This window comes from Panthera uncia (assembly GCF_023721935.1).
Source record: "Panthera uncia isolate 11264 chromosome D3 unlocalized genomic scaffold, Puncia_PCG_1.0 HiC_scaffold_8, whole genome shotgun sequence".
Lineage (NCBI taxonomy): Eukaryota > Metazoa > Chordata > Mammalia > Carnivora > Felidae > Panthera > Panthera uncia.
The window spans coordinates 37,516,815-37,531,345 of record NW_026057586.1 but is presented as its reverse complement, the minus strand read 5'-3'; the positions used below and the strand labels follow the sequence as shown (position 1 = coordinate 37,531,345).

At 42.2% G+C, this 14,531-nt stretch overlaps 1 protein-coding gene across 9 annotated transcripts in view; it reads left to right on the top strand.

The window, feature by feature from the left end:
* The window catches only part of DTNA (dystrobrevin alpha), a 351,322-nt gene extending 337,000 nt beyond the window's left edge, over window positions 1–14,322 (top strand). For 6 of the 9 annotated variants that reach the window (XM_049620207.1, XM_049620208.1, XM_049620213.1 and 3 more), the window contains 4 exons: window positions 1,522–1,681; window positions 4,600–4,689; window positions 5,975–6,143; window positions 8,913–11,194. In XM_049620207.1, the coding sequence (XP_049476164.1) occupies window positions 1,522–1,681; window positions 4,600–4,689; window positions 5,975–6,143; window positions 8,913–9,114 (621 nt within the window). In that variant the 3' untranslated portion in view covers window positions 9,115–11,194. The other 3 variants (XM_049620219.1, XM_049620211.1, XM_049620212.1) reach the window with 2 other exon arrangements.
* Window positions 14,323–14,531: the final 209 nt, after the last annotated feature.

Below are 14,531 nucleotides of genomic sequence, written 5' to 3'. Positions count from 1 at the left end.
CAGAGCATCCATGCTCAGAGGCCAGCCCAAGCTCTCCCGCTCTGCCTCCTGGGCAAACCTTTTTACCTCTCTGAGCACTGGGGTCCACAATCGCATCTTGAGAGTAATGATGCCCTACTTCAGGGGGTCATGGAGAGAAATGCACATGAAGATCCTTCTACAGGGCAACGCATGACTCAAATGTGGTCATGTATTATTGGTGTGGGAAGGGGGGGGGTGCCACGGTAGCTCAGAAGCAGAGGTTTCGTGGCTATTGAGATGAACTGGCAAGGTTTGCTGGGGAAAACCAGACCTGTCCTTGAGCGGGCTGGGGCCACAGGCTGCAAAGCATCGCGAGGGGGCAAGCTTCCGTTCCCTGGGCCTGGACAGACCATTCAAGGTACTGTTGAGAATGAAAAGAGTGGAATCCCCAGCCCACTGGATCACATGAGTTATTTCCTGTGCTCTGCTCTGTTTTGCTTTGTGTTTAATTCTAGATTTTTCTCAATTTATAGATGTGACTTGTACGTGTGATGCCAAGCCCTGGAAAGCTAACAGCATGGCATTTGACAGGATTGATGTTGTGTGTTTTAACTGCAAGCAGCCCAACCCTCAGCAAAGTCTAAATCAAACACTCCAGAGCAGTGCTCCCAGGGTGCACGTCCCTGGGTGTGAATGGGTTGGTGCTGCATCTCTGGGCCTTGCTATGGAAGAGTCCTCACTCTCCCTGGCAGGACCCAGCAATCTGGACTGGAGTCTATGTGAGCACCTGAACACCTCACCTCTGAGTATGCACCAGAGGGTCTCATTGCATCCTCTTATTCATGACTGGCTTCCTTTGTAAACTAATTATTATAACACAGAAAGTGTTTACAAGAAACCTCATTGTGTGGAGACAAAGCTGTGAAATTCAAGGTGTGAACAGTTTCATGCCGAGGACTGTGGTATAGAGGGAAATGGCTTTTAGTTGCTTTCTCCTTTTTTTTCTTTACTCCCTCTTAAACCCCACTGTTCTGATTGCTGAAATTAACTGCTTTTTCATCGATGAAGAGAAGGACATTTCCTGCGGGACGCCAGTATTGCTTGACAGGATCTGGCCTATAAATTATCCTCAAAGATGATGCCAGGACAGACACTGAATATTTAGGAAGGTATAAACCACATCCATCCCAAATAGTCTCTTCGTTTATATTGCAAACTTTGTCCTTAATAAACGTCTTTTTATTCTACGTGGAACTTCCTTCAAGGAGGAAACAGACACACCTTGTAAATTTCACCGCTTAACAGTAGCCTCATTACCTGGGCGCACATATCGTGTATTATAGAACGATGCTGTACTAATATTCTTAACTTTCAACAAGTAACCAAAACTCCAGGTTATACAGAATAAGGTCCTAAATTATCTGCACCTGCAACTCAGGTTAAGGATTACCATCTCAACTACCTAGGATGCCCTCCTGCTTGGGAACCTCACCGTGACTGTTTTTAACCTTTGAAGGAGGCTTTGGGAAAACAAATTAACGACTCGCATTGTCTCTCCAGACCCAGGGGGCAGGCTCTCCTCGCTCCTCCCCCAGCCACACCATCAGCAGGCCCATCCCCATGCCTGTGCGGTCCGCGTCTGCCTGCTCCAGCCCGTCCCACACGCCTCAGGACTCCCTCACGGGGGTAGGGGGTGATGTTCAGGAGGCGTTTGCACAAAGTAAGTGGGGTCACGTTTTGTTGTTGTGTTCTGCTTTTTCACGTGGCGCATGTCACCACGGTCTGTTGAGCGTTTAGAATCTTTGGAGCCACAGTGTGGAAATGCCAGGGTATTCCTTGTGCCCACCTGGCCCCAGAGCTGTTTCAGAAACTCCTTAGGCTAGCCTGTTACTCACTTCACCATCTTACCTTCTTTCAGCTTCTATCGCCCTGCTCCATTTTTTATGAGTCTTTGCTCATTAAGGGAAGGGAAAACCTTTCACCAATATCCCAGGAAACTTTATAAATGTAACCCATTTTAAAGTTCTGAAAGATCTTATTTCCTTTATGTTAAAGCAAACTCAAATTGAGGTTAAACAGTCCCAGCTGAGGTGGGATGCAGCCCTGCAATGAACAAGCAGATAATTTAATCATTTTACAGCTGCCCTAAAGAGTTGACCATTGCCTCTGTAATACAGGGCCAAAGGGTTGGAGGTTCAGCCTCCATAGTTAACAGGAGCACAAAGACTGATAAATATAACAGTATTCTCTCACCTGCTGCCTTTTCCATTCACACACTGGGGGTAGGGGTAAGGTCTTTCAAGACAAGTGATTGTATTCATTTGGAAATATTTTAAGACTTTTAAGACTTTTTCTTGCCATCACTTTTTACATTTACAGAAAGTTCAGGGGAAAAAATGCTTCTGCAGACCCTCACTCTGCGAATCTCATTCCCAGAAGTAAACACTATTAAGCAGTTTGGCCCTTCTCAATTCTTCATATACATATAATTACGTATGTTTCAGTGTGTTTTTATAAACATCTACCCTTCTTTTTCACACAAACAAGACCATGCATTGCATTTTGGTCGGCAAGTTGCATTTTCTTTAAATTAGCAATATATCATGAACGTCCTTCCAGATCCTCACATATAGATCTAAGGAAAAGAGAGATAGTTGACTACTAGTTTTAAGGCAAAAAGGAACATAAATGAAGTCAAAAGACAAAAAATAGGCTTGAGGAAAACGTTTCCAGCATTAAGTGGCAATCAAGTTGTATAATTTCAGCTACTCATAAAGCATATAGAAATCAGTAAGAAAAAGACATTCCCGAAACAAAAATAAGTGAGGGATATGGAAAGAACTATAAATTGCCAATAAAGATATAAAGAGGTGTCTAATCTCACAAACTATTGTAGAAATACAAGTATCACCTCTTGCCTAGCAGATTTTTAAAAAAATTAACATTAGTAATATCCACAAATAGCAAGAGTGTGAGGAAAGAGACATTCTCATCCATTTTATATAGGGGATAAAATCTTACATTTTATTTTATTTTATTTTATTTTATTTTATTTATTTTTTTTTTTTTTTTGGGACAGAGAGAGACAGAGCATGAACGGGGGAGGGGCAGAGAGAGAGGGAGACACAGAATCGGAAACAGGCTCCAGGCTCCGAGCCATCAGCCCAGAGCCTGACGCGGGGCTCGAACTCACGGACCGCGAGATCGTGACCTGGCTGAAGTCGGACGCTTAACCGACTGCGCCACCCAGGCGCCCCAAAATCTTACATTTTAAAGGAAGAGAATGGCGTACTCTCTGCTAGGAGGGAAAAGGAAAGATCCATAATATGGCTTTTTTTTCTGAAAAAGAAAATAAGTTATACAAAAAATTTTAAGTTATTGAAAATAACTTTCTTTTTTTTCACCTTTAGAAGAAAAAATGTCCTTTCTCTAAATCTGATCTTAAGGAAATTTTTAAATCTATGAGCTTTCTATATTTTTTTAATGTTTATTTTGAAGAGAGAGACACAGAGAGAGTTCTAGCAGGGGAGAGGCAGAGAGAGAAGGAGAGGGAGACACAGAATCCGAAACAGGCTCTAGGCTCCAAGCTTTCAGCACAGAGCCCGACATAGGGCTTGAACTCACAAACCATGAGATCATGACCTGAGCTGAAGTCCGCCACTTAACTGACTGAGCCACCCAGGCGCCCCTAAGAGCTTTCTAATTGTTTTCTCTGATTCCCTTGATTTTTTAATTTACATGTATTTATTATTTTACTGAGTTTGACTTTCTGAGAAAGTACAGGATGAAATGTGGCCTATAGGCAGCTCCTAGCTCATAAAGAGCTCTTGCTGCCTAAGTTCATCTGCAGGTCAGCTGTTTGGAATCTTGAGCCTTTTTTTCCAAAGATATTATGTTCCATCTCTACCTCACACTCAAGCCAGCCGACAAATACCCATTTAACCCTTCGTGTGCCTGAAACATCATCGTAATCTTTGTCTACCATGGAGAAACCTAGTCTAAGTTGCAATTCAGGGTATTAGACATATACCTTCTGCCCAGGTCTTAGTGCGGGAGAAGAATCTCACCCGTCTTGTATGCTCTGGGGCCTTCAGGGGTTCCCATTCCCCAGAGATACCTATCATGATAGGGAGAACTCTGGGAGCCCTAATGAGAGATAGAGACTGTGGTGATGGAGATCGCAATCCCATGTGCTGAGCCACCAGGTCATGGCTGAAACGGTAGCAGCAGCTGGCAAGGTGCAAGTCTCCGGGCAAAACCAGACTTTGCATCTGTGTGAGTTTTCCTAAGAAAGGCGACAATAGATACTGGTTTACCTGGGACCATCCCAGGTTGTGCCACATCACAGTCTTATTATCATACCACCCCCTTTCACTTGCAAAACTCTCCCAATTTGTACAATCAATTAAATGAGCCCCTCCCTCACCCGTGGCCATGTCTTCATAACATCGAAGCCATTACCCTAAGGACAATGTATTTTTTCAGAAAATAAGCCAAAACACCTTTGAAAAGGAGAAGTCTTGGAAGTTTTTCTTGCTTCGGGATATCGATGTAGATGATAAACCGCACAAAAGTGGGGGGAAGAAAGGAAAAGCTGTGTGATTTTTTTTTTTAACGATCATTTTTTCTTCACTCAAGGTTCAAGAAGAAACTTAAGAAATGACTTACTGGTAGCAGCAGATTCCATCACTAACACCATGTCCTCTCTTGTGAAAGAGCTGAATTCCGGTGAGTCCCCGGTCCCCTCTCGTGTGTCTGCTCTTTGCAGAGGGACCCATAAGTGCTAGGGGCCTGTGTTAGAGATCTCCTCATTGTCAAATATAAAAAGGATTTTTTTTAAGATCTGTATGATATTTTTGGTATATTCAGATATTTCAGCACTGTTGCTATTTTGCTGACAAGACGGTTAATTACATGCTTTATGCAGAGAGTTTGAAACATGCCGATAGGAATAAAGAAAAATACTAAAATTGACTTGTAATTCTAGTGTTTGTAATACCTATTATTTGTAACTTGTAATATCATGATCCAATGTGACATGAAGCTAAAGTTATTTTAGAAGGTCAAATGTTTTATTTACTAATTTAAACTCTGTTAATTTGAAACGTGTGGCTATTTGAATGAGGCTAAATTGAAATTTACCTTTGCGATATATCTAAAGAGAGATCTCCCCAGAAAATAAAGAGCATAACATTGAGTGAGACTCTTTATGCTAATAATACTACATGGAGTTTTTAAAACTTTAACAGCATGAATATGCAAATAAATATCTTACCAGTTACTAATACATCTCATCTGTTCCATAAGCCCACTTGGCAAGATATTTGTCTGGCACGACTCTGGTCCCATAGTTTGAGATTACAAAAATTATAAGAAATAAAACTTCAGTATTAAAACAATTCCGGATTTAAGTTTCTTAAAGCCACTATAATAAGAACTGAAGTAATGAAAATTGTTTCTGCTAGTCTGGATTAAGATTAGCAACTAGGATAAAAATGGCAGCAGTTAATACACCATGATTAATGGCATGTACCCACTGCCCTAGCAAATGATGACTAAAAATGTTACTCTTATGTGGTCACTTCATATACTATTAGTTTATATTTATAATACATTGAAATATTAAGTGAATGTAGTATTTTAAGGTTTGTATTTCCTAAATTAAAATAATATTAAGCAAAATTAAGAACAGTTTTAATGAAGACTTTTGTAGAAAGGGTAAAAGAGAAGTATTAAGAAACTAAGCCAGTTAAAACACAAAAATTCCTCATAATATTGAGATTAAAAAAAAGACAATACCATATACCAAATAATTTTCTAGAAATTCATGTATCAAATGTCATTTTGAAAAAAAAAATAATAAACTCCACTGACTTATGTACAATAACTGGTTGATGTTTTATACAGCACAGGTTGTATAAACGTAAGGTTGACTTATGTTAAATCTAGCCCTTTATTGGCCAATCATAAAATAACCTAAGCCATTCTTCATTTCTTCCATCGTCCCTAATAGAGGTGGGGAGTGAAACTGAGAGTAATGTGGATTCTGAATTTGCACGGACTCAGTTTGAGGATCTGGTTCCATCGCCAACCACTGAAAAGGCTTTTCTAGCACAAATCCACGCCCGAAAACCTGGGTACCTCCACGGTGGCGCTACCCCCAGCACCATGCGTAGTGACGTGTGAGTATCTTCTGCTCCAGAACATTCCTCAGTAACAGAATACTCAGTAGGGAACATAAGAAAATAAAAACATGGCTGCTTAGTCCTTTATTTTGGAAAGGTATGACGCAGAAGAGGTAGAAGGGTGCTACATTAAATTTGGTATTGGAACTTTGCCCTCTCACTATTTAGTGAGAATAGCGATAACTAAAAGCAAGCAGTGCTCATTGAGAGCCTCCCTCACCCAAGGCACAGTGCTCGTCGTATGCAAAATAGTATTTAAAACTCCCTCCCAGCCTTCCAGGACTCACAGACTACTTCAGGGGATAAATCATTCTATCTTCTAAATTTACTGTATTCGCCCTTAGAGGACCAGGTGATGCTGGAGAAGCCTCTATTCAGAATGAATGTAAACACCATGACAGCACTTGGAATTGAAATAAGTAAATATATAAAATCTCATTATAAAGAAATCCAATCTGGTCGACTTGTTGAGTGTGTATAAATCTGACCTTTGAAAGACATTTTACGAAGATTTTCTTCCAATTAGGCTTCTGTAGCTTGACAGAAACCAGCAGAATCAGTGACATCCCCTCTAGACTTTCTGTGCCCCTGGATCAGTTCAAACTCAAAGTAGACAGGAAAGCAAAGCTGAGAAACAAAGGGGGAGCTAGGACAGATGTACAGAGCCCATTTGGGAGGTAAGGAAGGCAGGGAAGCAAGGGAACCTTGAAGAGAGGCTCATGCAGCTGTGAGAGACATGGGCAGGCGCTCACCAGAAGGGCAAAAGGGATCACTGAGCATTTAAGTTACGGAAGCAGGGCTGCTGAGTGCCTCGGTCCGCTGAACGTCTGACTCTTGATTTCGGCTCAGGTCATGATCCCAGAGTCATGGGAGCAAGCCCCAAGCTCTACAGTGAGCATGCGGCCTGCTTAAGACCCTCTCTATCCCTCTGCCCCTCTCCTCTCCCCCACTTGCACTCTCTCTCTCTAAAAAATAAAAAATAAAGTTAAAACTTTAACTAAAAACATACTGCAGAAGGGTGATGGTGTTTAATGTGAAAAGTTCTGCCCACTAGTCTTCAAAAATAAACTGGCCAGTTTCAGGACCCAAAGAAGAAACTAACCAGAAGCCTTTCTGGCATTTTGGATCTCAATCCAAGTAGCAAGTAGACCAGTAATAATGGGGAATTATAAATGTGGTTTGAAAGCTGGTTGTGAAAAGGCAGGCCTTAAGATCAAAACAAAACAGTTATAACATGATTTCAAATAGCGATAGGCTGCTGCTTTTAATTTTAGTTTGTTTTCTTGTCCTTTCCTCTGTAATTTAGAATTATTTGATTTGTTATTCAGAATGGTGAATTAATGGTCATCAGGTTAGTCTGGTAAATAACATATCTGTTTGACTTTTTATAATGAAGCATTTACATGTGGTCACCTAAAGTCTTCTCGTCCTGCTCCCAAGATCCAAGCCTGTAGCTAAGTCTACCCCAGTCCACTGTCCCTGGTAGGCTGGTGCCAGAACCAGCCACCAACACGGCTGCGGAAATTGGGGAGGGACCGTTCATAGAGGCCTCACAGACCTATTTAGCCTGGCCCCAAACCTCTAAATATAATGAGAACATGTCATACAGACATTAATAAATGTAAACAATGGTATTTAAGTTCCAACCCAGGAACTTCTACTTGACCACTCTTTTCACTCTAGGGGATGTTTTAATATCTGCACTACCTAAACATGTACTGTGTTTTACCCTGAGAATATTTTAGTCCTATGATTTAGGTCGTGAATTTATGTTCAGTCTCAGGAAGGGTTTTTATAAACTGGGTAGATACATGGAAATAGAGTCACACATTAGTGAATGAGATCATTGCTAGCTATTTATTTCATGGTAGAACTGAATAATTTAAGTAGATTTCTTAGATTCAGAGCTAGTATAAATTTTTAAGATCCAGAGCTATGAGTTCAAGTATTACCTTCCAGACACCGAGGAGCTGATATTCTAAGACTTATTCTACTATAAAAATAAAGCACATGGGTGCATGCGCCTACATATGTACATAACACAAAGAGGGTTCAATTATGAACAAACGTCCTTAATCGTTATTTCACTAGAGGGCTCACTTTCCTTATAGAAAGTGATCTTGGTTTCCATAAGAAAAGAAAAGAAAAGAAAAGAAAAGAAAAGAAAAGAAAAAAAGTCCTCAGATTAAGAAGACTATATCCTCCCAAAAGATAAGGCTGCCTTTTTTAAGATTGACAAACACTTTAAGGGCAACCCATTCCTGTAAGTCAGAGGAAAACACAGATGGACAGTGATCATCAGACTGCCATAGAAAAACTGCATATGAGAATACTTTGATCATGTCTATCTCCAAATCTCCAAAGTTTATAAAAATTTTTTCTGTTAGGTAACAGAGGACACTAAATTGAAATTAATTGAAACAAAGAAGTGAACTGGGGGTCTAAATAAATGGGCCCCAAACTATACCTAACACTGGAGTTCCACTCGTACTTTGAAGATTTGCTCCCAGGGGCACCTGGGGGGCTCAGCTAAGTGTCTGACTTCACCTCAGGTCATGATCTCATGGTTCGTGAGTTAAAGCCCTTCATCAGGCTCTGATGTTGGCCCAGAGCCCACTATGGATCCTCTGTCTCCCTTTCTCTCTGCCCTTCCTGACTCGTTCTCTCTCTCTCTCTCTCTCTCTCAAAATAAACAATTAAATAAACTGTAAAAGAAAAAAAAAAAAAAAGATTTGCTCCCAAACACCCCTTGTGGTGTATTCCCAGGGTCACAGAAGATGGGGACCCCTACGTGCAGCCAGAGGATGAGGACTATGAAAATGACTCTGTCCGGCAGCTGGAGAACGAGCTCAAAATGGAAGAGTACCTGAAGCAGAAGCTGCAGGATGAAACCTACCAGGTATGGGGAGCCAGGCCCAGCCCCCAACCCCCGGGCCCTCACCCCTCGGTGGCTGGGTCTTTGACATGACTCAGAAAATCCCCACCCACTCCTTTCTTCCACCTTCCCTCTCCAGAATATTCTGCGTGCATTTCTTACTCCACATATTCTAAACAGTAAGAACTGTAAATGCTGAGAGCTACAGCTCACCATTAATTCTTAGAAATTCTGACCCGAAAACTGAAAAAGACCTCATTGCCTTAGTGGAAATGCATGGGGATGGATGGAAACAATCCATCTTCCTCCAAGATCGCTGGGAAAGATGTTTTTTCTCATGGATTAAAAAAAAAAAAACAGGGCACAGGGCACCCGGAAACTGAATAAGCATAAATATATTTCCTCCCTTGAATCGTTTGCCCTCAGCTTCCCCCACTGCCCACCTCATGTCAAAATAAATATGTGGGAGAGTATCAAATCTCATGGAGAAATGTGGTGGGGGGGAGAACTGTAGGCTCCATGTTCAGCAGGGTGTGGATGGGCAGATTTTCATATATACTGGGGTATACTATTAATCCACCTGAGAATTTACTGGACATAACACATGCAATTGGGAATAAGTGTTGATTAGTAAGTCATCCTAAAAGGGATGCGTTTTCCCCATGGAGTAGTTCTACTGCAGTGTTTGTCTTGCTTGAATATTTCTCCTCCCTGTAATTCACAGGTGTTTCCTTGAGGCTGTGGGAGTTCAGGGATGTTTGCGTGGTTGAGACCTACTGCCTCCCCCCCAGGTCCCCTTGGGATAGTTCTTCATGTCAGGCTTTCTGTCCATTAAGCAGACGAGCCTCTTCCACACTCTTAGATGAGCAGCGTCCCCCTCTTAGTCTGTTAATGAAGGAAAGAGAAGCAGAGAGGGGGCGCCTAGGTGACTCAGTCGGTTGGGCGTCCAGCTTTGGCTCAGGTCATGATCTCACGGTCTGTGGGTTCGAGCCCCATGTCAGGCTCTATGCTGACAGCTTGGAGCCTGGAGCCTGCTTCAGATTCTGTGTCTCCCTCTCTCTCTCTGCCCTACCCCTACTCATGCTCTGTCTCTTTCTGTCTCAAAAATCAAAATAAACATTAAAATTTTTTTAAAAAGAGAGAGGCAGAAAGAACAGATTACCTCTACTTCTTGTATGTTTATGGATTGTTTTGAAATATTTTCCCAAGAAGAATGTAGCAAGAGAAAAACTGGAGCCTACCAACCCCACCCCAATAGTATCAAATAAAGTTTGGCGCCTTTGAAATGTTCCATTAGCCTTTTCAGTTTAACAACGTTTTAGAAGCAACTAAAATGTAGGCTTAGTCATAAAAAAAAAAAGAAAAAGAAAAAAAAGAAAAAAAAATCAATGATTGTGTATGTAAAGCCATGAGTCAATGTTACAGAAACAGAAACGGTCAAATTTGCCTGAAGGGGAGACCCAGGGAGAATGCTCTCACTTTGCCACTTCTATGACCCGTCCACGGAGGGAAATTAGCCTGGATGAAGAAGCTGCCAGGGTGTCTCTGGGAACTCTGAAGGATGGCATTCCTACACGTATTTCATTTGGCTCTGCTGCACAGAGGGAGAGAGGGATGTGGTTAAATAATCAATGTTCTGGTTGATGCTGTTCAAGGTGCCTGTTAGGCCTCCCTCTTTGAGCCCATATCAGTTTCTGGATTTGGGTGACAATGGTAACTGAAATTCTAGATTTTTTTAAAAGGGAGACAGTCGTTTCATATAAAATATTAGATTTTTATTTACATTAATGAATTAGGAACTTAACCTTGTAGGAGTAAAATGAAGGGAAATTCTATTAATGGCTTAAGATCCAACTGGAGTTTTCGCCGGTTAATCTTAAGCTCTTTCTCTCCTTTCCTTTCCATGCCCAGTGGCTTCCAGGGAAAGGCAAAGAAAAGGTGTAGGAGGACATAGTAGGCCCGTGGGTTCCCACTCAAAACGCATGCCCTAGAGAACGTTGAAGTGGTTTTCCTTGACTACTCTGTGAGCACATGCTTGCTTGAGGGGTCGGAATGCTGTTTTCGTTCGTTGGACTCTCTCTGTCTTTCTGCATGGCTTCCAACCAAATAATTCACCAGCTTGACCGCGTCACAGACTTGACATGTCACCTTTCTTGTTTGTGTCCTTTGTCACCCGCAGGTCAGCTTGCAAGGTTGAATACAATATCCTTTTATCACTCTCCTCTCAAGTAAGTACCGTCTTATTTAGGAGGAAACGTGGCCACTGTATACTGAACTCCAATGACTTGTAACCTAAATGCACAATCACTCTCTCTTAGGTGTTTCTGTGTTCTGTGTGATAAAATATCCTCCTTCCCTGCTGATGTCAAAGAATCATCCTGGCCTGTGGAGCATTACATTATAATCCAGTGGAGATTTGGCAGACAATCTTGGGAATTGACTTTTTACTCTATTAATTAGGAAAATTGGCACAGAGACTTCTGTAACACCAGAGATGCCCCCGAAATCTTCTATGGCTATGAAGCCTCATCACCAATCCACTAACAGCATCTGAGTTTGCAGCCTCTCTGTCCCTTGAGAAGGAAAAGTCCAGGCTTGCTCATCACGTCCAGAGATGATGGGTCAGCTTCTTATCATGCTGTATTCAAGACCCAAAGATCAAATGTGTGTACTTTAACAAGTAAAGGCAAAACCATGTATTATTTAAAAAAAAAAAAAAAAAAAAAAAAGCAAAACAGAGAGGAGAAATTCTGCAGCCTTATATTTTTGGAATAGTTGATCAGATTCACTGTGGAATTCAGCAAGATACAGCTTAATTTAAAATATCATATACATGGCATGTGGTTCCCCACCCCCGAGGACCTACCTACATACATGGGAAATCCTCAGCAATGTGTTTAATATAGAGAGAATAGCACTGGATTGGCAGGACCACTTGAGTGTAGCCATCTGAAGCTTAGACTCTGGACCCTAATAGACCTGATTTCAAATACGGATTCCGCCAAATCACAGCAGCATAACCTTGACAGATTATTAAACCTCTGTGAACCTCTGTTCCCTCTGCACAACATATATCACGCTACTCACCTCACAGTGGAGTTGTCTTCACCGGGGTGTAGCTTTTAAAGAGTTTAACATGGTGCCAGACACACCATAATTTATTATGAGCACACACATACGTGCCTGGAACTATGCTTAGTGCTTTACAAGCAGTTTCATCCTGGGGAGCTGCTATTTTGTAAGTGTATGGGAACCTCCGGGACTCAGAACCAGCTTGCTCTCTGTATTTTTATAAACAAAGCTAGGACTCAGCTATGTGCACATAATTTTATACACCTTTGGCCACACTGTCTCATAAGTCTAGCTGCTTTCTCTGGCTCCAGCCAGTGGCCCTTTAGCTGTACCCCATACGGTTCAGAGTAAATGCACCTCTCACAGTCTCTGGCTGGCAGGGCCCCGGGGACTTGTATCTACCCGAGTGATATAGTCTTTCCCACCCATAGATTTCATAAGTCTATCCGACAGATGGTAGTAAAGTCCACTCTGGCTGCTAAATTTAAAAAGGAATATATAGCTCTTAAATGACAAATCAACTTGAAAAGAATACATCCTAACTCACGCATTACTGACTGACCCGTCTCAGTCCTCAGGTTAGGATTAAGCAAGTAGAAATCGTGACATAGCTGCTGTTAGGGAATATACTTTAGGAGCTTTGAGGCCTTTTTGGTGTGAAAAGAAGGATCTGACTGTCTGCATTCCAGTCTACCTCCCTTGGATTTGAGAACGCCACACCACATGCTCTCCTGATTCATTATGACCACGGTGAAAAAATTCCCAGGAGCTGTTTCTGAAAATATCTATTCCGGTTATAACAAATCTAGTCCCAAAGGAGCAAGCCTCTCCTTTAGCAGCATTTTCTGTCTCTTAGTGCCAGCGATTGGATCGTTTTTATTCCGCACATTATTTAAACATCAGTAACTAGTTCTTAGAAAAATATTTTTCTTAAAAACTAGTGAAATGTCTTGACATAAACTCAGATAAGAAGTGGCATTTGGGTCTTCTACCTAAAAGCCAAAGATCTCAGTTCGCTAAAAGTTCTCAGGCCTTTTTTTTTTTTCATCTTTTGTTGTCAATCTGGCGGTGAAAAATTGAAACAGTCGTGGCCTCTGCCATTTCCTGCCTCCCCAGCGGGCATTCCACAGGACTCTAAACATGAACCAGCCTGTCACTAAATCAGCTCCTTAGGCCAAATTTACTTAAAATCTTCTGGATCAGTCCAGAAGCCAGTGACTTTTCATCTTTGTGGCTAGTTCTAGCCTAGTATAATTTTTCTTGAGGCAGCCAAGAAATACAGCTGAAATCTTGGAACCGTTTATGCTATTGAAATCGATTTGTCTGGGCTTTCTGATTGTGCTGCAAGACCAGAAATTATCCCAAAGCCGTGCCTTTCTTACCCAAGAGTCCTGAAGCCAGCTTCATTGCTGAAAGTTCATTAGGGGTCCACCAAGGCACAGCCCTACATGGGTACGGGGCAGAGGGTGGGACGCCAAAGAAATAAACGACCCATCCTCTGCTCAAAAAGAGCTTCAGTCCTGTTTGAGGATAAGAATGCACTCATCAATACTAACAGGGGTGAATAGAGCGAACCTTGCTTTCCAACGAGCCTCTTTGGAAGAAACAGTGTATGTAATGTCTAACACTAAATTTAAGAATCCACCAAAACACCATTTGGGCAGACTCAGATCTTGGATTGGGCCCTTTTGCCTCCCTCTGGCCACATGATACCCCGCTCTCCTTGGCCAGCCACATCCTAACTTCAGAAACCGGGGGCTTGGACAATCGAAAGTGGGTATTTTTTTTCTAATTATGATGTCATTCTGATGGTAGGTTAGGGGTCGCATCTGCTGGCCGGCTGAGGACAACACAAATATTCCTGTTTGTGTGGCTTCAACCCTCCAGATGCCTCCAGTGCCCGTGAAGCAAGAGACTCAACACAGAGGATTCCTGTCCTCACTGCAGCAATAGCAGTAGCCCATAGTGTCCCCGGACGTTGGTTTCGGATTGTCAGAGGAAGGGAGGACAGAGAGAGAGTGTGTGAATACGTGTGTGTTGGGGGAGGCGGGTGGGGGGAATCTTAAGCTTCATAACCCTGATTTAGAGGACAGTTTTCGTCTTAAAAAAAGAAAAAAATCACACGTTCCTTATTCCCAGGCAAGCTATAGTCAGACAGATGATGAAGGTAACAGGAAAGCTGGTGGTGAAGGAGAGCCCCGCACCCACCCACACAGAGGAGAAGACGCGGCCTGGCAGCAGCCTCATTGGAGACAGAGGAGCCGCCCGCACAGCAGCTCCTGACAGACCCCCCCACCCCTAGAGACGCGTTCTGCCAACCGGAGCGCAGCGAACTTTTCGTTCTAAGATTCCTAGTTCTTAGGTGTGTGTTTTGAGAAGGGAAAAAAAAAAAAAAGACTTCTGACGTCTGTTCGAAGCTAACTTTTCAACCACATCTT